Below are 26,981 nucleotides of genomic sequence, written 5' to 3'. Positions count from 1 at the left end.
ATTAATAAAACCTTTTTGTTTTTACAGTTCTTCTTATACTGATTATCTAATGCAGATACCAGAACACACTAAAAGCCTGCAAAGGGAGGTAATCAGTCTTATCAGGTGTTGTCTGAACAGGCTGTTGGACACTAAGTAAATACGTTCCTGAGAACAAGTTGTCTGTGTGGGGGTATATGTGAGCATATGCTATATGTGACCATTTAAACAATGGTCTGATAACTAGGTCTGGTGAAAACAAAAAGAAAGAAAAGCAGTGAGCAGCCATGACAGGCGCTCGGGGAGCAGTGTGTGGGGACGGTACTTTGCTTAGTGGCACCTCAGTGGTATCTTGGCGGTTTGGGATTCAGCCCCGTAATCAGAAGGTTGCCGGTTCAAATCCTGATCTGCCAAGGTGCCACTGAGCAAAGCACCGTCCCCACACACTGCTCCCCTGGCGCCTGTCATGGCTGCCCACTGCTCACTCAGGGTGATGGGTTAAATGCAGAGGACACATTTCACTGTGTGCACCGTGTGCTGTGCTGCTGTGTATCACATGTGACAATCACTTCACTTTGACTTTGATATAAGAAATTTAGAATAGAAATATTATGTTAAGCAAGTAGGCATGTCATGATATTGACATTTCATTCTCGATACCGATACTAAGAATGGTACTCAATACTATTTTCAATACTACAGGGGGAGGGAAAAGAAACACAGGAAATGTTTAATATATTTTTTAAATAAATAAAGAATGTTTTTAATAAAGTAAGAACATCATATAAGAATGTATTTAATGTTTTTGAAAAAACTAAAAAAGCACTCCTTGCTTCTTATGCCACAGAAGTGAAAAATATATGTTAGTGGTCTGCAATTACATCATTATAAAACGTCGAGAGAGAAGCGAAGGCACAGACATTCTTATAGTTAAACGACAGTGTTGTTTGACAGAGGCAATTAAAATATTCATATTATGTTTGAACAACATCTTCACTCCCCTCCCCAAACTCTGCGGATATTTCGGAGTGATGTTGTTTCAAATGCTTTGCTAAATCTGTCATGCTGCTCACTTTGTGATGGCCTAGTGGGTAAAGTAGTGGACTCGTAACCGAAGGGTTGCGGTTTCAAATCCCGATCCACCAAGGTCACACAAAGGTCCCCTTGAGCAAGGTACTGTCCTCACACACTGCTCCCTGGGCACCTTTCATGGCTGCACACTGCTCACTAAGTGTGATGGGTTAAATGCAGAGCTGTGTGCACCATGTGCTATGCTTGCCGTGAATCACAATGACAAAAACAATCATTTTCACTTTCAGAATGCACATTCCAAAAAAACGGGAAAAAATTCAGCCTTCATGACAATCACGAAGGTTGATCACTGACCAATACACTTAAACCAAAGCTACTCCAAGACCCAAATTTGTGAGTGGAAGTCACTCTGGAAAAACTTACATTCTTCCTTGTGATGTTGCGCACATCGTGCACATACTGTATTTTTCCTTCATGTCGGACGACCCCTACAGATATGGAATCCTCACAGACCTCGGACGCGATGTACATGTCCACCTTGATGCCCAGATCCTTAAGGACCAAGTAGCCTGCACATCAGATAACATTCATGAGTTACAGTCCGGGAGATAAATCATTTCATGACAGGGTATGCTGCATAAATTTAAATGGGTTGAACGGTTAAGGAAGTTCAGTTAAGAGAAGAGTCCACGGCACAGGGAGAACTAAGAGAGGGTCTGTAGTGAAAAGATACAGAGACAGATAAGGAAACTGGCTAAGCAAGACTGAATGTATCATCATGACTGTGGGAGAATATACTGGAAGAGCGTGAAAAGTCTCACACATTTGCACATCACATTTATATAAGCACTACACAAAATAAAAAAATAATATTCCAGGAAAAAAAAAAAAAAAGGTCAGACTGAAGTTAATTATTATTATTATTAGTGAATTATGCTTAATAATTTGCATAGATAATATATTTTACTCATGTGGGTACTTTGACACTTCCTTGGCCACTCATCACAGGTTTGATTGGAACAGAAGATATGTACAGAGTGGAATGTTTTTTTTAATAAAGCAAAAAGCCAAAATACTTGCTATAACAGAACAACAGAAAAAAGTTTTAACAAACACTACAGATTTTGGTGAAAACAAAAAAAGTGTGTTGATATGAAACACATATGAAATTTTACTGGACACATAACAGAAATGTGGATGAAAACTTAATAATAATATAGTAATGTATTAATTTCATGTGCAAGCATTGGGCTTTGTTTTAAAGGGGGGGTGAAACTAAATATACATAAAACTGAAAAACGGGTTCAGAGACTTACAACATTTTCAACAGAAAAATATTTACACGATGCCATTAACCCATGCAGCCACTGAATTATTCTACTAATCCCACCTGTTGCAATTCCATCGAACAGTGACAGAACACGGATGGGGCGTCGTTGCTCTGCTGGGACGGCTGGGTACATTTTAGGACTTTCCTACAAAACATGAGTTGGAGTGATTATAGAGGCATCATTTTTTGTTGTCTGAACACATATATAATTAATGAATTAATATCTCATTAATATTGGTTAATATTTCAACTAGGACACCTGCGGCTTATTTATATACAATTTAATTTTCTGTAGTCGGGTATTTACGGTACATGAATCTACAGATAGAAAAGGCATAGTTCAGTTCTGTGACTGATGGAGTGCAATAGATTTAAAGTACAAGGCCACCGTGATTGGTGAAATCAAAGAAACATAAAAACATGCAATTATCTTTTTAAACCTTCTAGTGAAAAAAAAAATCTTGTCTTGTGTCTGACTCACAAATTCCCGTCCGTTGTCAATGACAAAGAAATGCTGGAGCTTGATGCTCCAGTCATGGCGGCGTTTCAGGACGCCATACTGCTGCAGTGGCTGGCACATGTAGCAGCGCCAGGGGTCCAGATAACGGGCACTGTTTGCCACACCCGCACCAACCAGGATGTCAAGGCAGTCCACACAGAAACACCTGGAAAACCAAATGAGACAAAATAGGTTTGTACATATAATGGATGAAGCGATTATTTTTTTTCCAGACATTTACAATTACGTGAGACATCTCACCGGCAGCAGTTGGCGTTTCCACAGAGCAGCACCTCCCTGCCACCACAGCACACAGTACAGTAGGCCTGATACCCATCATCATCATACATATAGGAGATCTCTAGGTACACATCCTAAAAAGTACAAAATTACACACATTCAAAAATTGAATACTACCGTTCAGAAGTTTACAATGCCCTACTGTCAGGTTGAACAGAAAACAGAACAGAAAATCTAGCCAAAGGCCCGTTCTATTGCAACTGTTTTCAGGTGAACTAAGATCATTGCAAAAGGGGTTTCTAATAATCATTTTCTCATTACACTGGAACACAGTGAAAAAAGTGAACAAGAAACGAACAACAATGATTTCCTTTTTTAGTGCTTTCATACAATGTAAAAAGTGAACACTGTCTAAACTTAAAAAATAGAAGTAATCTGTCACACCTAATAGCATTGACGTTTGATTGGTTTATTTACATCAATGCTAAAATATTAGGTGTGACAGGTTACTTCTATTTTTTAAGTTTAGACAGTGTTCACTTTTTACAGTGTATGAAAGCACTAAAAAAGGAAATCATTGTTGTTCGTTTCTCATTACAGTAGTTAAAAATATTAGTTTGCTCTTTTAAACTATGCTGCCTAATTTATACTTATGACTAAATAGTTTTTTTACTTTACTGTAATGCTACTGACAGCAGGTTTGTTTGGTTTATTCACATTATGGCAATTCGAAAATATTAGGTGTGACAGACATTTAAGTTTAGCCAGTGTTCACTTTTTTCAGTTCGTTTGCTGACAATAGGCCTCATTTATCACATTCATTAACAGTCATTTCCAGCTACCACTGCTATTTATAATATAAGAATTTTATGTTATTTTAATGGAAAAAAAAGGGACAAAAACAATGACAGTTTTAAGTTGCTAGGTGATTTCATGACACATCTACAGGTTATAAACCAACTGCAGTTTAATTACAGCAATTTCCAGCATCTCAGGATATGTCTCAGTATACTTTTTCTTTAGATATAAATTAAGATGCTTTCATGCTTTCAGATGATTCAGCCCCAGGTTCAGAAAGGTTGGACCTCTTGCTGAAGGTCAGGCAAGACGATTCTATACCTTGCATGATTGGCACAGGCCTCCTTCAAAAAGCGGGTGGAAGGTCGCCGCTCTCATTTTTCCACAAGAGATGCAAAAATCTGTGAAGTGAAAATGCACAAGCATTTAAATATACAACACTGACATGAATCCATACTGTATTCATAAAACCATAAAGGTGTGGTTTCTTACGTACCTTCGATACTTCTGTTATTCTTCAAAACTTCATTAACCATTTGCTCTGAAATGAAAACACAACATTCGGACTAATGGCACACAAATCTCTTTACATTCCGTGAGGATATTAACATTTGAGTATGTGTGACCAAGTGGACTGACCTCTGCTGTAAACCTCTTCGGTTCCAGTCTTGGACTTGCATATGCTGACCCTTGGCTTCTTTGCAATGGGAAAGTAATCAGGTGGAGAAACTTCCAAAACCTGGGGGTTAAGTGGACTGCTCTCTACAATTCAAACAGACAGAATGGGAAAGCAATTAACTAAAGTTTACTCACTTTAGAAACTTTCTGAATATACAGTATATTGAATATCAGCATGTAAAACATCACAATGTAAAAAACTATTTTAAACAATATTTCTGCAGTATATGCTTGAGCACACCATGCAGTTTATGTTTAAGCACAATGTCTTGCCTAGGCAAAAAATATGTCATTTTGTATTTATTATTCTCTATTAAGCAAGAAATATAATTGTATATAAGACACACAAACATGGCATTATTATTTATATGAATAAATACCTTGAAATAAACAACTATGAATATTTGTATATGTCTTGTGCTCTTTTTTTGTGAAATGCTAGTAGTTAAAGCAAATTATAGTATATATCTTGGCTGGATGCTTGACTGACAAATTCATTCATATTCAAATGTATTTTACGCAAACCACAAGGCATTAAACTCAAAACTCTGCTGCCAGGGTTCTTACACACAAGACGGAATGAACACATTACTACTGTATTCTCTTCTCTGCATTGGCTTCCAGGTGAGTTCTATATTGACTTTAAAATTCTGCTTCTCACTTATAAGCCTTTGCATGGTCATGCTCCAGTATATCTTAGTAACATACTAATACCTCATAACCCACCACAATCCCCTCAATTGGAACATTTGCTTACAGAGCCCCAAATCTTTGGAACAACCTTGCAAGGAACTTTCAAGAATAAGACACTGTCTCAATATTTACATCCAGACTAGTTATACAGTCAGGCTTTAACCAACACTCCTCTCACCATTACTAATGCTGCAGTAATGAAAGTGAAGTAATTGAAGTCATTGTGAAACACTGCAGCACAGCAAACGGTGCACACAATGAAATGTGTCCTTAGTGAGCAGACAGCATCCATGAAAGGTGCCCATGTGTGGGGATGATGCTTTGCTCAGTGGTAACTTCGGGATTCAGGATTCAAATCCACAACCTTCACCAAATGATGGGTCCGTTTCGTTATGGGTCTGCTTGGCCACCACTGCCCTGACATGACAAAATGCCCTTATTCTCATTTTAGCACAGCTTTCTCCTGTCTTTATCCCTCACCATCCACTCCAATGTGGATGGTAAATGGTTTAAACGTCCTATTTTACATTAATTTTAACAAACTAAAGACATCTTACAAGTAGGGCTGCACGATTTGGGGAAAAAGACATATTGCGATTATTGAGATCAATATTGCGATATGCGATTGCAATATGATATGATAATGGACACTTGCTTGTATGTCAATGAAAAGTCGCATACTAATAGTGAAATGTTTAATTTCAAAGTGAAACATACAAACTACTTATAACAACTTGAAATGCCCAGTGCTTTCAAAATACAATATTCTACAAAATTAAATAATCACAAAAAAGTCTTTACTTTAAAAAACATTACTGTCAAACGACAAATCCTGGTAAGGCTAAACAACTGTTTTGATTATATTTGGCCATTGTAAAATCCTGTATTATAGTTCTTACATTTAACCAAAACGTTGTTTGGAGGCTGACTTGAACTCAGGGATGCATAGCTTTGCTAGCTTAGCTAAGGTTAAGATTTGTAAACTGAGGTGAATTTCTTTAGGAAACCTTCAAAGTTTGAGAAAAGTTAACTAAACAGCTAAGAACAATCTAAATAGTTAATGCCTACGTTTAGCCAAAACGTTGCTTGGAGGCTGACTTGAACACAGGAATGCATAGCTTCGCTAGCTTAGCCTATCTTAGCTAAGGTTAAGACTTATAAAACGGGATTTTATAATGGCCAAATATATTCAAAACAATTGTCCAGCCTTACCTATGAAATGTAATCCCCCGGGATCTGGTTTGGAGCGTACAGCAGTTTGTACAGCCCCAAGCAGCACAAGAGTGAGGCATTTTTATGCACTTCTCTCCATAGACATGTATATGCTTCACGCCACAGCAGAGCCCATCGCAATATGGCGGCGACGTTGACGTACGATTCAGCGCGTCATGCGGCGTCTATCCATATGTCTCCGAATCGAAAGTCATGTGACCAAACACGTCACATCCGACTGAAGTGAGACTTCAGTCAGTGCACAAACTTTAAGAGAATGGATCGGATATGTTGCCGATCCAATCCATGTACTAATCATTTAAATCGCAGTTTTATGCGTTCATGTAATCGCACAGACTGACATCACGATTGCGATTAGATTAATCGTGCAGCACTACTTACAAGTATGAAAATCCTTGGTGTGCAAGTTCGTGTCAACCATACAAACATTACCATTTGAAATAAATATTCCAAATATTCCAAAACATGTCTAAATAGCTCCAGTGCAATGTTGTAGTATTCAAACAATTTTTTTATTCAAAAACGATTTTTATGCTTTGTTTCCTGGATTTACTACAGAGTTTAATGTCATACTGCATATTATCGAATTCAGATCTTGACATTTTAATATAGAAAAAAAATCAGAGCTTCAACAAAGTATGAGTTTAAGGGTGTGCATAATTATGCAAACAGATTATCATGTTGTTGTTTTTTTATTGTTCAAGTTATAGGTCAGTGTGGGATTAAATGTGGGAAAAGTTTTGAAATTCTTGATTGAGGTCTCATTTTGTAATTGTGCATCTTTTTATATCCACTGCAGTTGTGCACTCACCTGAATTCTCGGGTGGTTTGAGACCGTCCAGGCCTTTAGGCTGGAATCCTCCATTGGCCCAGTCCAACATGGGCTTCACCTGCTCCTCAGGGCTCTCTGAGTCGCATGGAGGAAAAGTCTTCTCTGCACGAATACTGGCCATCTAAAGCAACAAATGTGGGGATGCAACAAATGACGATGGTCCAAAGCAGCAAAACTAACAGGCAACTGAGTGTCTGAAAGTGTTATAAACAACTTGAAATGTTACTTTTAATTTGTAAATCACTAATCAATACAAAACTTGGCAAATATCAATCTCAGTAGTTTCCTTGGGATAGATTAAACAAATTGTTCTCATGGTCTATTGAAGGAAACACACCTTAAAAGTGTACTGACACTGTGTAAACAGTTTTCATTCAAGAGAAATGGAAAAATCTGACATTTTTGTGCAATGCTTTTGTGCAATTGTCTCAGGTATTCACTTAATATAATGGCAACTTCAACAGCAGATCCTAGTTGTACCATAGGGTCAAAGAGTAAGAAATACTATCATCAGTGCCCACAAATGCAGCAGAAAACTCGACATTCAGGCTCCAGACAAAGCAGAAGTGATGAAAAATCTGAAAGTGATGAATAAAATGTAAAAAATGAAAGATAAAAAAATTAGTAGAATTGGCCAGATATGATTTTATGCAAGGGTACAGGGCCAGTCTTTGGTTTGACCTATCAAAAGACAAGTTGCAATTTCCACCAAATGCATAAAAGTAACTGTCAGGAACAGAAACAAAAAGCTCAGTGCAGTCGAGTGACTGAGCCAGCCTGGGCTTGATGCATTCTGTCATTAGACACCATGCATCTTGATGTGAAAATAATTGTACAACCGTCGGGGAATTCCAAAGACTTTCACACTAGTTCCAGTGTTTGCCTTACTGCGTCGCTATCTCTCCCTCATACAGCCGTGTGCCAACACCTGGTTATGGCGACAGCAGCTGTCAAGTAAGCGAAACAGCATGAGAACAGCCGGGCTCCCACTATCCCAGCAGGTGTGTGGACAACCATGCACACCAGGAGGGCTGCCTTACCGAGTGTGCAATGCAATGATGTGCTAGTTTTCAGATTTTACTTCATCTTAGCTTCTCACTCCATTTACCTCAAGGGCCTGATAGATGGCCCGGCGGTATGAGGCCAGCTTGGTGTAGGAGGACTGGTTGAAGAACTTGGGGAAAGCAGTGATGGCTTCTAGCTTATCTGCAGAGACCTGTGGGAACAAAGCCAAACAGATAGTTTACCTTTTCACTGTCAATTTTTCAGACTTCTCCGTATTTGTATAAAAATACAAAACCAATAACCATGGTAGTATGGTAGTAGCCTAGGGGTAACACACTCGTCTATGAACCAGAAGACGCAGGTTCAAATCCCACTTACTACCATTGTGTCCCTGAGCAAGACACTTAACCCTAAGTTGCTCCAGGGGGACTGTCCCCTGTCCCCAGCAAGACACTTAACCCTAAGTTGCTCCAGGGGGACTGTCCCCTGTAACTACTAATTGTAAGTTGCTCTGGATAAGGGCCTCTGATAAATGCTGTAAATGTAAATAACCATTATCTGAGTTTGAGGTTATCATAACTTTGGTCCTCAAGAAATAAAAGCCCGCCCGCACTGAAATTTGATTGGTTTACTTAACTAAAATAAGCCAATCAGGTTGCTCTTTGTCTAACACTGTCTACAGTAACATGCAACACATGCAGTGATCCACACATACACATGTTTTCTCTTGAAATATGCAGGCATATTATCAGGACTGGCATGGTGCTATTTTTTTTTCCTTTACAACATTAGTGCAGATTTTCTCAGAGGCTTCTCTTTATGAAAGGAAATCTAACAGCTTTGTAAATAAATTGACAAACAAGGGTAAAAAATTTAGAAATTTTGTCAATATATGCAACAACATTTTTTTTTAAGTAAAAAATTAAGTGTACTTGAATGTGTAGCAGGATGCTTATTTGTCAAGCTAAATATTTCCTCTGTAAACATTCATATGCTATATTGTGTCATTATAACAACAAACATAGTTTTGGTGTTATTATTGTACCAGTTTGATAATCATTGTAACTGATTTCATGTGTATTTATATCACTGCAAAAAGAGTTTTCTAATAATCAAGTTTTAAAGCAGACTTGCATTAGTAAAAACTGCATTCCATTGTAACTCAAGATACTCAAGTTTCTGATAATGGGCCTCTCTACAATTATTAAATAAGTCATCAGATATCAAATTTCGACCATGATAGATGATGCCTACTGATTACAATTGATTGCTTTTAGGACTGTAACTTCATAAGTTTTGTTAATAAATTTACATGTAGTGCATCTGGACCATCTGGATGAAACCGGGTGGTATATTCTTCTGCCTAGTGATGTATTAACCTCTATCGATCAAAGTAAGGTCCGCGGGGAGTCCGGCTGTTCGAGCACAGTGCATCTGAGGGCATGTTCAGTCAGTCCATCTCACCTCAGAGAATTTGCCATCTCCGAACCACTGAAGCCACCTCATTCCATGGGTGGCCTGCCGTTTGCCTGTAGCACGCCAGCTCACCACAATTCCCGGCCACCAAGAGAAGCCCTTGATCTTTCCCCACACCAGCTCTCCAATACTGAAGCCCTTATTGTCCTAAAAGAGGAGGGATGAAAGATCTCATAAGTGTTCTGGTTTGGAGTTAAGTGGAAGGTAGACGATGAAGTCCATCCACCCTTATGAAAGGTGGATGGACTTGGGATCAGTTTTGGATCAAGGTGAAATCCGGCGGTGAGAGGTATGGGGATATTCTTTTTGCATGACCTGTGGTGATTGTGTGCGAGGTAAAAAGCTTTTTTTTTTTCACTCAGTCAACATGCAAAGAACGTGTCTGTGCAACAACCACAAGCCACCCATTAGGTAACAAAGGAGGCAGCTGAGAAACCACACCTGCAAGTGTGTTTCTATTTGTTTGTATGTGAGCGTACCCCCACCCCCAATTCCATTATCTTTACCTAGTAAACATGCAGCTGCATTTCTTCTGTTCCATAGTTCCTTTTACTGTGTACACATGCAGATATACTGTTTCAACATTTCCTGCAAATTGTTCTCTTTCTAATGGACCCACACAAAAATAAAGCCCCTTTCATTTCTGAAACAAAAACCCAGGTGGACAAACACAGGCTGTGAGATAAAATGGTTACAACTAGATTTTAAAGAAAACTAAAGACAGGCAAAAAAAAGGGCAAGACAAGACAAGTGCCAGAGAAGGTCAGGAAAGAGAAAACGAGGGAAAGCGCGAGAGTTTGCGTATCAGGTGAGCCTGCTCTGACCGCTTACTGGGAACCAGACGCTGCTGCCTGTAAATAAAGACCCAACATACAGACTCAAGACTTCTATCCCTTGGCCAGTGCTCCTTGTACCTTGTACTCTGGCTCCCTGACGGCCTCCAAGGAGGTGGCAGTGGCACTACTCTGAGCGGAGTCTTTCGAATCCTGCTCCAGCAGTTCAACAGATGGAGTCTCTGAGACGCCCGATGCCAGAAAAATGGGGGCAGTGGGACACTAGAGAGAGAGAGAGAGAGAGACAGGTATGGGCGCATTAAATAATTTTTGATAAAACATATTCTCAAATCACACACACTGACAGTCATGATCAGGTCTGGAAGGGGTTACTCCTGATCGTGTTCATCTGTGTAAGATTGTATAAAGCTGCCCTGTTTGTGTCTGTTCACTGTCTGAACATTGTTACTTGTTACTGGATTTGTGGCATTTGACATTACATTTGTGTTAATGAATCCACCTACTACACAGTTTGTGTGATATACAAGTCTTACATAATTTTGTCAAACAAAATGTATTCTGAAACATATTGGTCCATAAAAAACACAATACACACTATTGTTCAATAGTTTGGGGTTAAAACCAAATTGATCAAAACTACTTTTCAGACATTATTGTAAATGAAAATAGACCCCAGTGTACACTGATCAGCCGTAACATTAACCACCTGTAACTGTGCACATCAACCATTTGCCAACAATATAGCCCTGACCCACCAATGCATGGACTTCACTAGACATCTTTAAATTACTTAAAATAAGTCAGGTAATGACAGTGGTGTGTAGTGATACTGTAAGAAAGAGAACACTTGTAACATTTGTCATGCCTGCAACCATATGAATATGCACTTCTCAAGAAAAGTCAGTGAGAGTAGAATGAAATGTGCAAGAAAGGTGAGGGCAAAGGATGTGTAGCAAGAGGGAATAACTTGTCTGTCAAGAACCTGACAGCACTTAAGAGCTGCTACAGCAGCTCCAGGCTCTGTTATTACTGGCTGAGACGGAGGGACTGCTGTCAAAGCCTGTCTCACACCACCCGGACAAGTGATGATGGGCCAGCTGGTGTTTCTTCTCACTTCTTCTGATGTTTCCTCTCAACAAAAATACTCAATTCACCCCAATTAATAATTCTTCCATTTAATTTGCAGACAGACCCATCCATTTTGTCTTTTGAATGAAAAGTGTTCAGATGGTGAAGAGGTGCCACAGAGCAAAGGACCGTCCCCTTACATGCTGCCCACTGCTCACCAAGGTTGATGGGTTAAAAGTAGAGGATACATTGTGTTGTGCACCGTGTGCTGTGCTGTGCTTCACAATGACAATCACTTCACTTTCACTTTAGATGCTATGGGAGTCGTATTTGTTTGTTGCTGGTATAACCGGCCACGATATGGCACTTAGCATTACCATTGGGCTGCTTTTGTAGTGCTTGCTCTGCCGGACCCTCTCTCGGCTGCGGGGTTTGCTGTGCGATGTCAGACCAGCCTGGAAAATAGTTCTGGGACGAGGAGTCTTCCTCAGACTCGAGCCTCCTGTTGCACATGCACGGAACTTCTCCTCCTGAAACAAAATGCAAATGAATGCAATTCAGTTTCTGGTTTTTCTGGGTATTTATGAGCACATGAATAACAATGAGCAAAAGCGATAACTCTTATAAAGCCACCAGAATGTGAGTAGACAAGCTTCACTCAATTGCACATCACCTCCTCATTCTACTGACATGAACCGCAAACTCATGATGATCTGAGAGACAACAGATTACAGTGTGCTACTAAGCGCCACATACCCATGACAAGGGTAGCGGTTCAGAACCTGCTTCTCCACCTTGCAGCCAGTTAGTTATTTCTTTACAGCAGGTGAGTTTGCTCAATCTCTGTCTGAGAATGAGAGGCATGGCAAAAATGCTTCAGTCTGCCCACACAATGTGATCTTACATGTCATTAAGTTTCATTGTAATTAATAAATAAATAGCACATCCCTTTCTGATAAACCTGTTCTTTTGCATGACAAATTAACTGGATCTGCACAGAGTAGTTACATGATTATTAAACCCTGCCAGAGTAAATGGGCATGGTGCTTGTTCGCTACCATTAGGTCAAAGGCATCTTCTGGGTTTACATAAAAAAAACAAAAAACAGGAAAGAATCATGTTGTTTTATGATGTGTGCACATTGATAAGTGTGGGTTTGAATTATCCAGAATAAGAAAGTAGCATGCGTGTGAGCTGTCAATCATTGGGCTCCACCCATTTTAATCTCTGTTATTAAAGCATTATTATGTTTCGTGTGGGTGACAGAAATAATTACACTACAACAAAAGGGGAGTTAGTTTGTCTTCTTCAAATTCAAATCACTACTTAGTCATTCTTTCTGGTTTTATCTATTTAGGTAGATCCTGGTGACACCTTTGCATAACACTGATAACTGATTTCTAACAGAATGAGCTCGAAAGAATTTCAGCTCAATTATTAACAGAATATTTATGTCCATGTACACTCATTCACCACTTATTCAATGCAGTGCAGAACATTAATGAAACAAACACAGCTGTGTAGTGTCATCATTTCTATCTTAAATATGTAGTCTCACCTCACTGCAGGAAGAATCATCTTCAGACCCACAGCGCTTCCTGGTTCTCTTCCCACTGATGGGAATCTGACTCATGTTTGTGTCTATCGAAAGAAAGAGAGAAGGGCGTGGTATTATGATGAGCAATAAATCAAAAATTAATTCAGAACATTGTCAGAACGTAGAAGACATCATTCAGTTTCACTAGGAGGTTAGCAAATACCACATCTTGGTACAGAGCTGTGGACTTTATCTAAGTGCTCATTTAATTTAAATGATTCCCCCAAATCCTAAATTTGATAAAGAGTAAAAAAATAAAATACTTAAAAATGCAAGCAGCCTGGCAAACAAAGACAGGACTAAGGATTCGTGGTCTGAGGCTTTAGATATGTGATGTAGAGACTTGTGGGTCAAGGCTAAATGGCTATGTGGGAGATGACAGGACAAGCCAGAGTATGAGAAGAATAAGGGCTGCAGGCTGTTTTCGGGAGGGAAGCAGTACTGTACAATATCCTGAACAGAGTGTCTTTAATGAAGAGATGGAATGAAACATAGCACTGCAAATACTCTAGTGCTTCACTTAAGTACATTTGTATGTTTAATGTGACACTTTTGTGCAAGTACATGTACATTTGTGGTATTTATCAAATGCCCTGATCCAGAGCAAATGGAAATCAGTAGTTAAGGGGACAGTCCCCCTGGAGGCACAAATACGTGGGGTTGGAACCTGTGACTATGTGGTCTTCTGGTTCATCTGCTTCTAGTTACCCACCACATATACTACCACCCATTTATATATTTCTTATATATTTCTATTTAATTTGCAGAAAATAATGCAAATATTATAAAACCATTTAATATCTGTTTAGATATGTAACACACATTTAAACAAAACAACAGCCCTTTGTTAAAGGGTTACATTCAGATGCAGTGTGCATATACAGTACAGGCCAAAAGTTTGGACACACCATCTCATTCAATGTGTTTTCTTTATTTTCATGACCATTTACGTTGGTAGATTCTCACTGAAGACATCAAAACTATGAATGAACACATGTGGAGTTATGTACTGAACAAAAAGTGGAGACCTGGTCTCCACAGTCACTGGACCTGAACCCAATCGAGATGGTTTGGGGTGAGCTGGACCGCAGAGTGAATGCAAAGGGGCCAACAAGTGCTAAACACCTCTGGGAACTCCTTCAAGACTGTTGGAGAACCATTTCAGGTGACGACCTCCTTGAAGCTCATCAAGAGATTTTGAAGAGTTAAGTACATAACTCCACATGTGTTCATTCATAGTTTTGATGCCTTCAGTGAGAATCTACCAATGTAAATGGTCATGAAAATAAAGTTTGGAGGTGTGTCCAAACTTTTGGCCTGTACTGTATGTCTTACTCACCAGCAGGTGAAGCAGCACCTCCATTCTGCTTGGGGCTGAAGGGGGAGGGTGGGTCAGCAGCGGTCAGGGGGCTGTTCTCATTGGTCATCTCCAGTCCACTGTCATTCTCTGACAGGCCCGCTGCAGGAGACGTGTCCCCATTCACAGCGGCCTGAGAGACGAGTTCATGAATTACTTCTCCAAACACAACAAGGCTACACAGGAGTGAAAAAAGGCTCCTAGGTTTCATGGCAACAGTATCACAACACAGGTACAGTTTTTTTTTTATCACACTGTTATACAGTTTTGCACACGTGCCAAAACCCCCCCCCAGAAAAATTAATTTGTCAGGAGAATGTTTTATACACAATGGAAGTGACATGTCTGGACAGCTTCTCTCTCCTGCACCTTTCAGTTGGCAGACTATCAGCCTTTTTTTATAAGACAACAAGGCTATTTACTACAGCAAATTACGGCAGTTCATCCTTGCAGATTCTTCGAGGTTTGCTTTGGCATTACACCTGTAAGTTCTCCGAACTGACTACTTGAATGCTGGCAAGGGGCCCTGAACCTTGATGTTAGAATGCGTCGACACACTTGCCATTCCATTGTTCTGATGTAAAAAAAACTTCGAAAAACCTCTGTAGTGGTGCACTAGCAACCCCACCACTTCCTCAAAGTAGCCCAAGGTAGGTCTTAACTTGGTATTAGCTATGTTCTGATGTGGTTGTATGATAGGATAAACCTTTAATTGTCTACAAGCAGGGGGTGAAAAAGATCAGCATCTGCTCTTCTAACAAAAAAACAGACTAAAAAAATATAAATGATTTCTTACACTGTAGTATTTGGTTTTTTGCAAATGAGATGTGGCTCCAGAGTGGCTGCTCTGCTGACACTTTTCACCCTTTGCCGTATGCCAAGGCAACAACATTTGTGACATCCTACATCCTAATTACTACATTTAGGTGGGATTGTCTGTACAAATTTAATACTCCGTGGAGTCTTGTAGGAGGAGCCTTGTAAATAATTTATTTAGATATAATAAGTTACTAAATGTATCCTACCAAATCAAATTATTGCAAATCACTGTGCAAAAGGTTGCTGACATAGGCAATAATTATTTTGCCTGTATACTGTATACTGTTCTACCAAAATGCAAATTTCACCTAAAACAGAAACTAGAAATTTCTTGCAAAATTTCTTGCAAATGTGAGGACCGAGGACAATTTAGGCTCTTAAGGAACAATGGGGTCTGCTGTCACATGGATCCAGAATCTTCTGCTGGAATGCCAGACATCAGTCCTACCACAGCTGTGCAGCCATGGACATTAGTCTCCAGTGTTGCCAGATTTCACAAACGGACACACACACACACACACAGACACACACACACACAAACTCATTCATAATCACACAGATGCATTCATCCGGCTAAAATAATTAATACCTGCCATCACCCGTTTTACTGGGTTTCTCGAGTTTTATAAGGCCGTCTACTGACGCCCTCACATTTAGCATTTTCTCTCAGAAAACCCCCTCAATTTACAATGAATAACTGCCCTAGGCCTACACAAATCCATAATGCGTTACTGTACCCAGGTTTAATATGTAAGGCAATTGTGCAATACACAATTTTGATAGCAATGTAAAGTCACAGTAAGCAAACATTTAAGCATTTTTAACATAAAAATATTTTTAAAAAATCAATTTATCCACTACCATTGCCCCTGAAAATCCTAAATTTATGCTGATTACACACACACTCAAACAAAAACACGTATGCTGTACAAAGTACTATAGTCTTGCTAGAATAATAAGGATAAAAGGACATCAATTTTACTGCTGAAAGGTAAACACGAAACCCGCAAACTATACATCCTGCACACCCAAAAAGGGAGTGAAAGGATGAGACAGCGCCTCAGGGAGAGGTTGGTTGCACCTCTCACCTCTCATTGCACCCCCACAGCACTGCCTCATATCTGACCTTGTCCCAGACGAGGATCTCGCTGAGCACACTGCCCTCCCCCATGACCTGATCCCTTTCCTCCAAGGACATGCCAGAACACGGCACCAAACCAGCTGGATACAGGAGGCTCTGTGAACGTGGCACATGGAGGAATCACCAGAGGCGGGTGCTTAAAGCAGCAAGGTGGATTGGTGTTTAGTAACAACTACAAATTGGACTAATTGGAGTCATATTCTGAAAGGACAATTAAACGGGAAATCCAGGTAAAGCATGACAACATGATTTCTTTAATAATGAGTGTTCATTCTCACACACAAATATTTATTGTTAAATGGCAATTAATTCATCCTCATTTTCAGTCATCTTTCATTGTCTCCATACATGTTAATTTAAGACTGTCAGAGCCAGTTTATTCACAATGCATTAATCATAAATAAGATTAAAGCTTGCTTAAAAAAATACCAGGATCATCTTCCCTTCCAAGCCTCATACTCTCTCATACTTTTAAATATGCAGCCCTTAAAATGCATTCATATTGGACATTACATAAATCTGAGCTCCCTGTTCATCTTATCTGATGAACCTATTTTTAAGTCATTTTAATAGAGTTGACACTAGAGCTGTGAACTTTCACTGGGGTCACGATTTGGTGTGATTACGATTATCAATGCACCGATTATCGATGCATCACTATGTGTACCATCAATTTTCCTACATTAAATTAACGTTAATCTCTCATTCACATGGAGATCTGAACCAGGTATTTCAGACCTTAGTCCACCTTTTCTCCCAGTCAAGGGCACTCAAGTGAGCCAGAGGCAGCCCGCGACAGGCCGGGTGGTTCAGTTCAGATCTGGGCTGGGACAAGGAACAGCGGTCTAGAACGTTCTCCTGATCTTTATGGGGGGTGCTGGGCAGGCTTAGCAGGTCCCTCGCTCCTTCATTTCCATTTGTGAACCAACTCTCATAAACCCTCCAGGCCAGCAGAGCCCCATAAGATCCCACTACAGTCAGCTTTAGTGGTGAAAAGCAGGGAATGGGCTACGGTGAAGTCATTATCAGGTGGCTGAAACTCCTTTCCATTACCTTTCTGTATAAACAACCAAAGAAAACTCTGTAAAAGGAAGCAACTCAGAACAACTTGCAAGATTTACATCAGCATTTGGCAGATGCTCCTATCCAGAGTGACTTAAATAAGTGCTGTAAAATATCAATCATTGAAATCCTTTGTCTAGGTCACTAGGATCCATTCTGTAAATACCATTTGCTTAACAAAAAGTGTACATGTGAGATGACTATACTACTACCTTACACACCTTACTACCTTACACTGACACATTTCAGACAAACAAATCAAACACAGCTCCACTTCCCTGTCAAATAAGGCATCAGCTACAAAGGCCAATTGGAATCTTGACTAATGCTAGCCTCACTACATACGAATCTGAAACAATTTCATGGTTGCAGACAAATTTCCAACAAGCTTGAGTTGGAGACATTTCCATCCTCCGATCGCTTACTATAAGTGGCAATTTAAACCCTTTCTAGTCTTATTTCCAGTGATATGTGTTTTATATTTTTGTTTTTGCATGAAGCAAAAATCTTGGCTCATGCAAACCAAATACTGTTTTATGTTTGTTTGAAAAGAAAAACTTTGTTTCAAGGTGTCAGGTCTTAAGAAAATATGAATGGATAGATGGATGGATGGAAACAGCAGAGTAATAACAGAACATTTGCAAAAAACTACAAAACAGATAAGGGCTACAAAAACGGGCTCATCCTAAACCTCAGTGGGTACTATTTTAGGCTTTGGGAACAGGTTTATGCAGGTTTTATTTTTATATTTGCATCATAGTGCAAAATATGTGTAAACACTCTTTCCATTAACAAATGGGTCAATTAAAAATGGCTCAAAAAGCTATAAAATAGTCTGTTTACTACCTGCAACTAGCCTATTTGCAAGCATGTGAGAGGAATTAAAGCACAGCTGGAAAGGAATCTGGACTTGGTAGATCTTCAGGAGAACAACTGAGAAACGCTGACTCAAGCTTCTTAGAAGAACCACTGAATGCACTGCAGTGATTGCGATCGGACCTGATCTCACTGTAGGGAAAAAAGAATCCGGACACAATCTTTCTCCTTTCTAGTCATTCTGCAACCCTCCCCCACCCACCAGGCTGCCTGCAGGCATGCCAATTGCTGTGCTGGGCAGACATACGGGTCGTGGCGCCAGTTTGGTCTCTGACGCTAATTGATTGTGCATGTAGGTTGAAACTTTAAGACAGACAGTGTGAATAAAGTGTGGGGAAATATGAAGGCATGTATGAAGGGTGGGGGGGATAGACTCTTTATTCTATCATGATACACGGCTGCAAGAGATGCCTACAAAGACAGAGACATGGGTGAAGAAGGTATATTTTTGTATTGAGGGATAAAAAAAAAAAGTCCTTTATAATAAAATTAGATCCATGGCTTTATCTTAACTAGCCTGGTCTCTGACACAATACAATGTACAATGAAACAGAGAATAGTAAAAAAAAAAAAAAAGGATACATTCAAACTATCATTATATCATAAATTTCATAAATCTGAGCTCCCTGTTCGTCTTACCTATTAGATGTTCACATTAACCTATGTTTGAAGTAATTTTAATAGTTTTAAGAGTTGACACTAGAGGTGTGGTGTGAACCACTGGTATCACAATTTGATGCAATTACGATTATCAATGCACCAATTATTGATGCATCACAATAAATACTATCAATTTTCATAAATTATTTACATTTCATTTTCAAGTACGTCAGTGAGATGAGTGTTAAGGCCTCATTCATTTGGAGGTCTAAACCAGGTGTTTTTCTTCCTGATTAAAAAACCTGAGCAGTCAGCTTTTGAACTTTATACCGATATCCAACCTTCTGCTTATATCGAACATTTTTTTAAATGTTGTAGCCCAGCAGCTGTGTGCATACCAACACTCATGAAGTATAACATTTATATCAATTGGGATTTAGACCGCTTCATTGTTCTGAGACAGTGCTGGTTAAAGTGATTAATGACCTGCTGTTGGCTTCTGATCAGGGCCTTGTCCTGCTTGACTTTAGTGCATCGTTTGACACAATTGATTTTGCTATTCTCCTGAAAGGGCAGAAAATGTAGTTTGGAGTAAGGGAATGTCATATTTAATTTCGCTATCAGTTTATGGACATTAATGATGATTCGTCTTCACATAGTAAAGTAGAGTTTGGTGTTCCACAAGGTTCCGTCTTAGGTCTATGGCTATTTTCCTTATACATGTTACCTTTAGTTCACATCATTCATAAATACGGTATTAATTTTCCTGCTATGCCGATGACACCCAGTTGTATTTATTAGTAATATCAGACAAAAGGTGGCAGCTGAGCAGAATAGAGAATTGTCTGAAGGACATTAGACAGTGGATTCTCACCAACATTCTTATAAGACAGAAGCTCTTGAACTTGATCTCATGCAGCCAGATGTGAGCTGTCTGACTACATCATAACATATAGGATAACCTTTCAATCTCACCAAGTACAGAAGTAACAGATCAGGTGTCCTTATTAACAAAGGTCTCTCATTTGATTCACATGTAGATAATATCACTAAGATAGCGTTCTTTCACCTTAGAAATGTTGCAAAGATAAGAAATGCACAATGCAGAAAAGTTGGATCACGCCTTTATTACTTCAAGAGAAGATTACTGCAATGCATTACTGTCTGGATGTTCTAGTAGGTGCATGAATAAACTCCATCTACTTCAAAATGCTGCACTGAGAATTCTAAGTAAAACCAGATAACCAGATCTTAGGTCCATTTTGTTTGCTGCACTGGCTACCCATCATATTTGACTACAAAATCCACTCTTGAACTATAAAGCACTTAACGGTCTTACAATCTGCCACGCCCCCTGCGCTCGAAAGGTGCAGGCTCACTGCTAGTTCCCTAAGTGCAGAAGTTCACAGCTGGAGCAGATCCTTCTCTTATAGAGCTCCACAGTTGTGGAATGGCCTGCCAGTCAGTGTTCGGGACTCAGGCAAAGTCTCAGTGTTTAAATCTAAACTGAAAACACATCTGTTCACTCTGGCCTTCTGTTAAAACCAGTTTCAAATACTAAAGCCCACTTTTTTTATTACACAATCACCTAGTCAAGCATAGACACTATTCAATTCACCTTAATTAGGCTGTCATGGTTAGGGTAACGGGCCACTAATGTACGGTGCACAAATGTACAAACAAAACTTTGTATTTCTGTACCAGTTGTACAATGCCACTGTCTGTCACTGTTTTAGTTTGTTCTCTCCGAGGCACTGAATCAAGAGCCGAGACCACCTCCAGAGTCCAATGATGAGACCACCAGAGAGGTGCAACTGTGGACTGCTGGCCCCATCATGACCCCGGGTCCCACCGATCCAAAAAAGTGACTCATGAATCTAAGCGTCATCATCAATAGGCTAGTTGCAAAGCGTCATCATCAATAGGATAGTTGCAAGCACTGCAGTGATGCAATTACATGCTCTTGCTATCCTGGAAGGAGGGTCCACTCTGAATCACTCCTTCCTAATGTTTCTTACATTCTTTTGTTTTCTAGAGAGTTTTTACCTTGTCCAGAAAGAGTCTAAGTATGAGGGGTGTCATCTCTAGTGGCTGTTAAGCCCATTGAGACATACTGCTTGTGATTTTGCAATATACAAAAATAAATGGTTGCTGTTGTTGTTGTTGTAAATATACCTGTAGTAGGTAAATGTACTTAAAGGTCCCCTATTATGAAAATGTATCAATAATTCTAGAAAAGGTGATATGAGAGTGCCTTGGTCATTCTGCTTCGCCATATAGAGAGCAGCAGCTCAGACGGTCCGATCTGGGATATGGTGAAAGGTTACCTCTCTTTTCTCATGCTTTGTTTGCCCAGAGAATTTCCCAAAGTAACCCCACTGTTCATCATGACTTGAAAACGTGCAAAGCATTGCAGTTGCTCAGTGTTTAAATGAAAAAATACATTTAAGTATTTTTTGCCCTGTCACGTGAGACTGAAGAACCAGTGGGCTAATAAATTTTTTTTCTGGAAAAATGCAGACACGAGTTCTTGTTTGGGCCAAACAGGAAGTGTTTATGACATAATTTCCACAAATACCCACACGCTTAAAACAGGCTCCTATCCTCCTCGTCCCGCCTCTCTTCCCCTAATTTGCATTTAAAGATATCACACACCGAAACGGCACATTGTGGGACTGGCTAAAAGTCGCTAAATGGCTGAATTTGGGAAAGAGACTTCAGATACAGTATTAGGGAACCACTAAGACCGATAAAAAAAACAAAACAAAAAAATTATAATTGGAGACCTATAAATTGCAAACACTGGTAGAAAGTGGTAGACCCATGTTGCATAGAGGCAGCAGGGTGAGTGAAACATGAAACTGTCTCTTAACTGTTTGCCAACACAAAGGTGGTTGCACATGTGGGCGGGACAGTTTTTTTCCTACCCACAAAAAACAAAAAAAAACATAATCTCTCCACACCCAGTTATGGTTTCACCCCCCACATCCTTCACATCCTTACCGTCGCGGTCATCTTGTCACTTTCCACTATGATAGAGGAGGAGTCCTTATTGGATGGCATTGTTGTTGCAGTTGGTGTCCTCTCAGCGTTTCTTCACGTGTTCTTCGACCTTAAGGCAAAAACCTCAAGTTAATTGCAGCGTGGCATGGACACATCATTTCAGTCAATCTACATTTGAATTAATACATCTTTTGGAGATGTCAGCAAAAGGCCAAAGGACAAGAAAGATCTCATTCACTGCCTCAGAGTCTATGTGGTAGTCTTCACCTGTGAATGGCCTGGAATGGCTCATAAATGACGCCATTGGTACCAACAAGCAGAAAAGTAACATCCTGACATCTTGAAATCAGAACAGTACGGCTGTGAAGGTGAATTATGTCAGCAGGTGAGCGATCCGTCAGGCCACGGTAAATTTGCTTCAAGTGGTGTGTAGGGAGAACGCAACCCCCACCACCACCACTCTAAGACAAACAGTCATTTGGTCAGTAGGTCAGAGGTCATCCCTAATGCAGCCCTTAAGTGAAAAGCAAATTCCAAAGAGAGACCTCCGATTTGCGCTGACAGGTTAGCACAAGGACCAGACACAGATGAAGACAGTGGATGTGCTGGAGCAAAGCCCCGCTATACATGTACAATGTACGGTGTAACTAAATGTAATAACATGTACTAAAAATGCAACATATGCAATTTTGAGAAGGTTTTGCCACTGGCAGAATGCTAATTTAAACTTGTACTGTCCTTGTACCAGTACACATGCACGACTTGTTCTGTCTCTTTAAATTGTCCTCTGCAATCTCTGCTTATCTTATTTTTTAGACAAAATGCACGTTACTGCTCATGTTTATCTGAAGGCAGATGCTGCCTCATCTGGGTCAAAGACCTGAAAGGGAATTGCAGAACAAACATTGAGCACCTAGTCCTTTTTGGGTCCATTTGAACATTAACACACAGCAGTGGCTCAACTATGGACTTTTAACAATTTTCAGTCAGATTAACATGTTTTCACATACAGTACAGGCCAAAAGTTTGGACACACCTTCTCATTCAATGTGTTTTCTTTATTTTCATGACCATTTAAATTGGTAGATTCTCACTGAAGGCATCAAAACTATGAATGAACACATGTGGGGTTATGTACTTAATAAAAAGTGGAGACCTGGCCTCCACAGTCACCGGACCTGAACCCAATCGAGATGGTTTGGGGTGAGCTGGACCGCAGAGTGAAGGCAAAGGGGCCAACAAGTGCTAAACACCTCTGGGAACTCCTTCAAGACTGTTGGAAAACCATTTCAGGTGACGACATCTTGAAGCTCATCGAGAGAATGCCAAGAGTGCAAAGCAGTAATCAGAGAAAAGGGTGGATATTTTTAAGAAACTAGAATATAAAACATGTTTTCAGTTATTTCACCTTTTTTTGTTAAGTACATAACTCCACATGTGTTCATTCATCTATTGCACCATATTTACATTGACTGACCTGTTAATAACCAGGTTACAACACGTCTTGTCATTTTAATAGTCAGAACAGGTTTATTTCCCCTCAAAAGTGGAGAAACTCTCTAGCGCCTCCTAAGGTAAACAGTGGCATTACAACATACCATGGCCGCCTGTCAGCCAATAAGGATGTTAATTTTGGGCAAATATCTCTGCAGAGCAATGCATAGACATATTTTTTATGACACCACATTATTTTTAGTTTTAAATTACTTTATTGTAAATTAATAATATGTAAGGATTAGTATTGTTCGTCTATTCTTTCAGGACACGTCTTTGCCTTTTATGAAGGCAAACTACCACCAATGGGTGGTAGTAGCCTAGTGGGTAACACACTCGCCTATGAACCAGAAGACCCGGGTTCGAATCCCACTTACTACCATTGTGTCCCTGAGCAAGACACTTAACCCTAAATTGCTCCAGGGGGACTGTCCCTGTAACTACTGATTGTAAGTCGCTCTGGATAAGGGCGTCTGATAAATGCTGTAAATGTAAATGTAAGTAGCTCCCGATGGTGAAAAGCGTCTGTGATGTATGTATGGTCTCAGGAACACACACCGAATTTGGTCAATGCGTGGAGTCCGTTAAAGCGAGGAAAATTTCTATATGTAAAGAATGAAGCTCAACAAAGTATGCTCCCTTTCTTATCAACGCATTACAAATAAATCCACATTTTAAAACAAGGAATTCTAAAACAGTTCAAGGGAAACAGAATCCGACTGAACCCTACAACCCTAGCCCAAAAAAAAAAAAAAAAAAAACAGCTGGAGACAAAAAAATCTCCTCTCCAGCCCTGATAATCCATGCTTGAGAACACGCCTTTCCCGGGCCGCTTAAGATGGCGAACTCTGTCACCTCAAACCCCCCCCTCAACGCTAAACCCAAAATACAGGGGTCAGAGTAACCAGGTGCATCCTGGCAAGTCTCCTGGACGCCTCACAACTGCGATGCCCTGGCACACACGTGGGATTCTACTTTTCGGGGAGGAGGGAAGAGGGCCGACAAGGGTTCCGAACACACCTGCTCACACACGAGGTCACGTGAGCGCGCGGGGACGGCGACGAACTCCATTGTTGCGGCGAGATGAGAGATGGCAGAGCGGAGAGGCAAGAGCACAATAGGAGGCCACATCAAAGATCTGCCTGGCTGCTGGGGGATCGGCCGGAGAAGAGGGAGTTCATCTCGGGAAGGGGTGGCGGGGGGGGGGGGGGGGGGGGGGGGGGGGGGGGGGGGGGGGAGCGCAAGGAAGGGTTAACTTCAAAGTGGATTACATGTCCCTTTCATCTGGGCAAAGTTTTACTGACATGGCACACACATACGCACGCATGCTTCGTAAGAAAAGAAAAAATACATAAGAAGAAGCAACTTCCGGAGGTAAAACGTGACCTTCCTCCATCCAAAGAACATATATAATGGCTGCATGTGCAAATCCGCCCACACGTCGTTACGCAGGAGAACTGGGCCGAGGTTAAAACTTGTCCCACGTCGGTACGCGTTGTGAGTCGGCGGCTACGATGCACGTGGTATCACGAAAAAGGGGGAAGAAAAGAAAAGAAAGAAAAAAAAAAAAAAAAAAACACGTGTCGCAAAGTAAAGCGACACATTCCTGAGGGAGGCCCTGCGCGCAAACGCGGCCCGGAACGTGCGGTCGCAAGCCGGCCCCCGTCATTAATGGCCCTTCGTAAGGAATCGAACCTCCTTTTCGGTTTCTGATGCGAAAAATAACCCCAAAAGATCCGGTTATGTCCGCTTTACGTCTAATTTAGTTCTAATTTCACTCAAATGTCTAACTTGTCACAATTTTTTTTTTTTGAGCGCCCTTTGATTTATTTGCAGAAGTGCAGAAACGCGTCGCCATGCGGTTCCCGATAAATCTCATAAATCTTCCTGTATTATTATTATTATGCTTGCTCTTCGGTCGCCTTTGCGCTCGATTTCTCGCGACTGACGCGACAACGAACACGCGGTAAATAAAGACAAATACACAGACGTGACGATATTTAGGGGGAAACATGTCTCAACGTTGCTTCAACGTTAACGCAACCCCCGCAGCGACCGCAGAAACATCTGGATAGATGACGCGTTCAGCACATGCACCATCCAAAAAGAAAACCTCACCGTACCATTTAACAGCGTGCCACGGAGAATACGCGTTTAATAAGCGTCCGATATTTCACCGTAATTATTACAGCAAAGAAAACCGTGCACTTTGCAAAAGAGCCGCCGTCCGGCGACGTTAAAGAGTTACCTGGAGTTGCGCGGTTCGAGCGCACGTAAGTGAGTAAAGTCGCCGCAAAAAAAGTTCGCGCCGAGTCTCCGCGTCTCGCCCAGCGGGCGGCCGCCGGGAAGCGTGCGCGGACGGGACGCGGGAACGTACCTGTCGCCGTCGCCGTCGCCGTCGCCGCGTGCTTCCGAGGGAGGGCTGGGTGTCGCGGCGCGTCGCGCTTCCACTCGGCCGCGCTTGCGAGGGCTTTTCAACCCCGAGTATGTAAATGGGGTCTCGTTCCTTTCCGCTTCTTTGGCTCAGTTGTCAGGCGTGAACTTTTTTTTTTTTTTTTTTTTCCCGGGTCTCGAATCGCCCTCGCCGAGAATAAAAACTACATTTACCCTTTTTTCCCCATCAGTATTTCCACCGCACTGTTTCTATGCGTTATATATATATAAATACACACACACACACATATACACAGTACAAGCTAAAGGTTTGGTCACACTTTCTCATTCAATGTGTTTTCTTTATTTTCATGACCATTTACGTTGGTAGATTCTCACTGAAGGCATCAAAACTATGAATGAACACATGTGGAGTTATGTACTTAACAAAAAAAGGAGAAATAACTGAAAACATGTTTTATATTCTAGTTTCTTCAAAATAGCCGCCCTTTGCTCTGATTATTGCTTTGCACACTCTTGCCATTCTCTCGGTGAGCTTCAAGAGGTCGTCACCTGAAATGGTTTTCCAACAGTCTTGAAGGAGTTCCCAGAGGTGTTTAGCACTTGTTGGCCTCTTTGCCTTCACTCTGCGGTCCAGCTCACCCCAAACCATCTCGACTGGGTTCAGGTCCGGTGACTGTGGAGACCAGGTCTCCACTTTTTGTTAAGTACAAAACTCATTCATATACAGTTTTGGTGTCTTCAGTGGGAATCTACCAATGTAAATAGTCATGAAAATAAAGAAAACACATTGAATGAGAAGGTGTGTCCAAACTTTTATCCTGTACTGTACACATAGCAGTGGTCAAAATCATTATATTTTTTTCGAAGCACCGTTGTGTTACGTTGTTAATTTAACCTGCTATAATGTTTAATCATTACCTCTCACGAGCACGAGGGAACTTTTTAATCATTCTTTTCCAACCGGGGGCATGTTCAATA

At 40.6% G+C, this 26,981-nt stretch overlaps 1 protein-coding gene across 3 annotated transcripts in view; it reads right to left on the bottom strand.

Moving 5' to 3' along the window:
- dnmt3bb.1 (DNA (cytosine-5-)-methyltransferase 3 beta, duplicate b.1) overlaps positions 1-26,141 on the bottom strand; it is a 30,574-nt gene extending 4,433 nt beyond the window's left edge. The window contains exons 1-16 of one of the 3 annotated variants that reach the window (XM_028992767.1): positions 25,984-26,141; positions 22,113-22,221; positions 14,594-14,744; positions 13,216-13,298; positions 12,035-12,187; positions 10,710-10,850; positions 9,784-9,942; positions 8,423-8,530; positions 7,294-7,435; positions 4,518-4,640; positions 4,375-4,419; positions 4,200-4,279; positions 3,102-3,214; positions 2,823-3,006; positions 2,402-2,486; positions 1,435-1,580 (exon numbers count right to left, since the gene is read on the bottom strand). In XM_028992767.1, coding sequence (XP_028848600.1) covers positions 1,435-1,580; positions 2,402-2,486; positions 2,823-3,006; positions 3,102-3,214; positions 4,200-4,279; positions 4,375-4,419; positions 4,518-4,640; positions 7,294-7,435; positions 8,423-8,530; positions 9,784-9,942; positions 10,710-10,850; positions 12,035-12,187; positions 13,216-13,298; positions 14,594-14,744; positions 22,113-22,172 — 1,773 coding nt within the window. In that variant the 5' untranslated portion in view covers positions 22,173-22,221; positions 25,984-26,141. Of the gene's footprint in view, positions 1-1,434; positions 1,581-2,401; positions 2,487-2,822; positions 3,007-3,101; positions 3,215-4,199; positions 4,280-4,374; positions 4,420-4,517; positions 4,641-7,293; positions 7,436-8,422; positions 8,531-9,783; positions 9,943-10,709; positions 10,851-12,034; positions 12,188-13,215; positions 13,299-14,593; positions 14,745-22,112; positions 22,224-25,854 lie in introns of all 3 variants that reach the window. The other 2 variants (XM_028992768.1, XM_028992769.1) reach the window with 2 other exon arrangements.
- Between the last annotated feature and the right edge of the window lie 840 nt (positions 26,142-26,981).

The sequence above is a fragment of the Denticeps clupeoides genome, chromosome 10 (genome assembly GCF_900700375.1).
Source record: "Denticeps clupeoides chromosome 10, fDenClu1.1, whole genome shotgun sequence".
NCBI classification, from domain to species: domain Eukaryota; kingdom Metazoa; phylum Chordata; class Actinopteri; order Clupeiformes; family Denticipitidae; genus Denticeps; species Denticeps clupeoides.
Note: the sequence above shows the minus strand (reverse complement) of the source record. Positions and strands in the feature narration are given on the sequence as shown.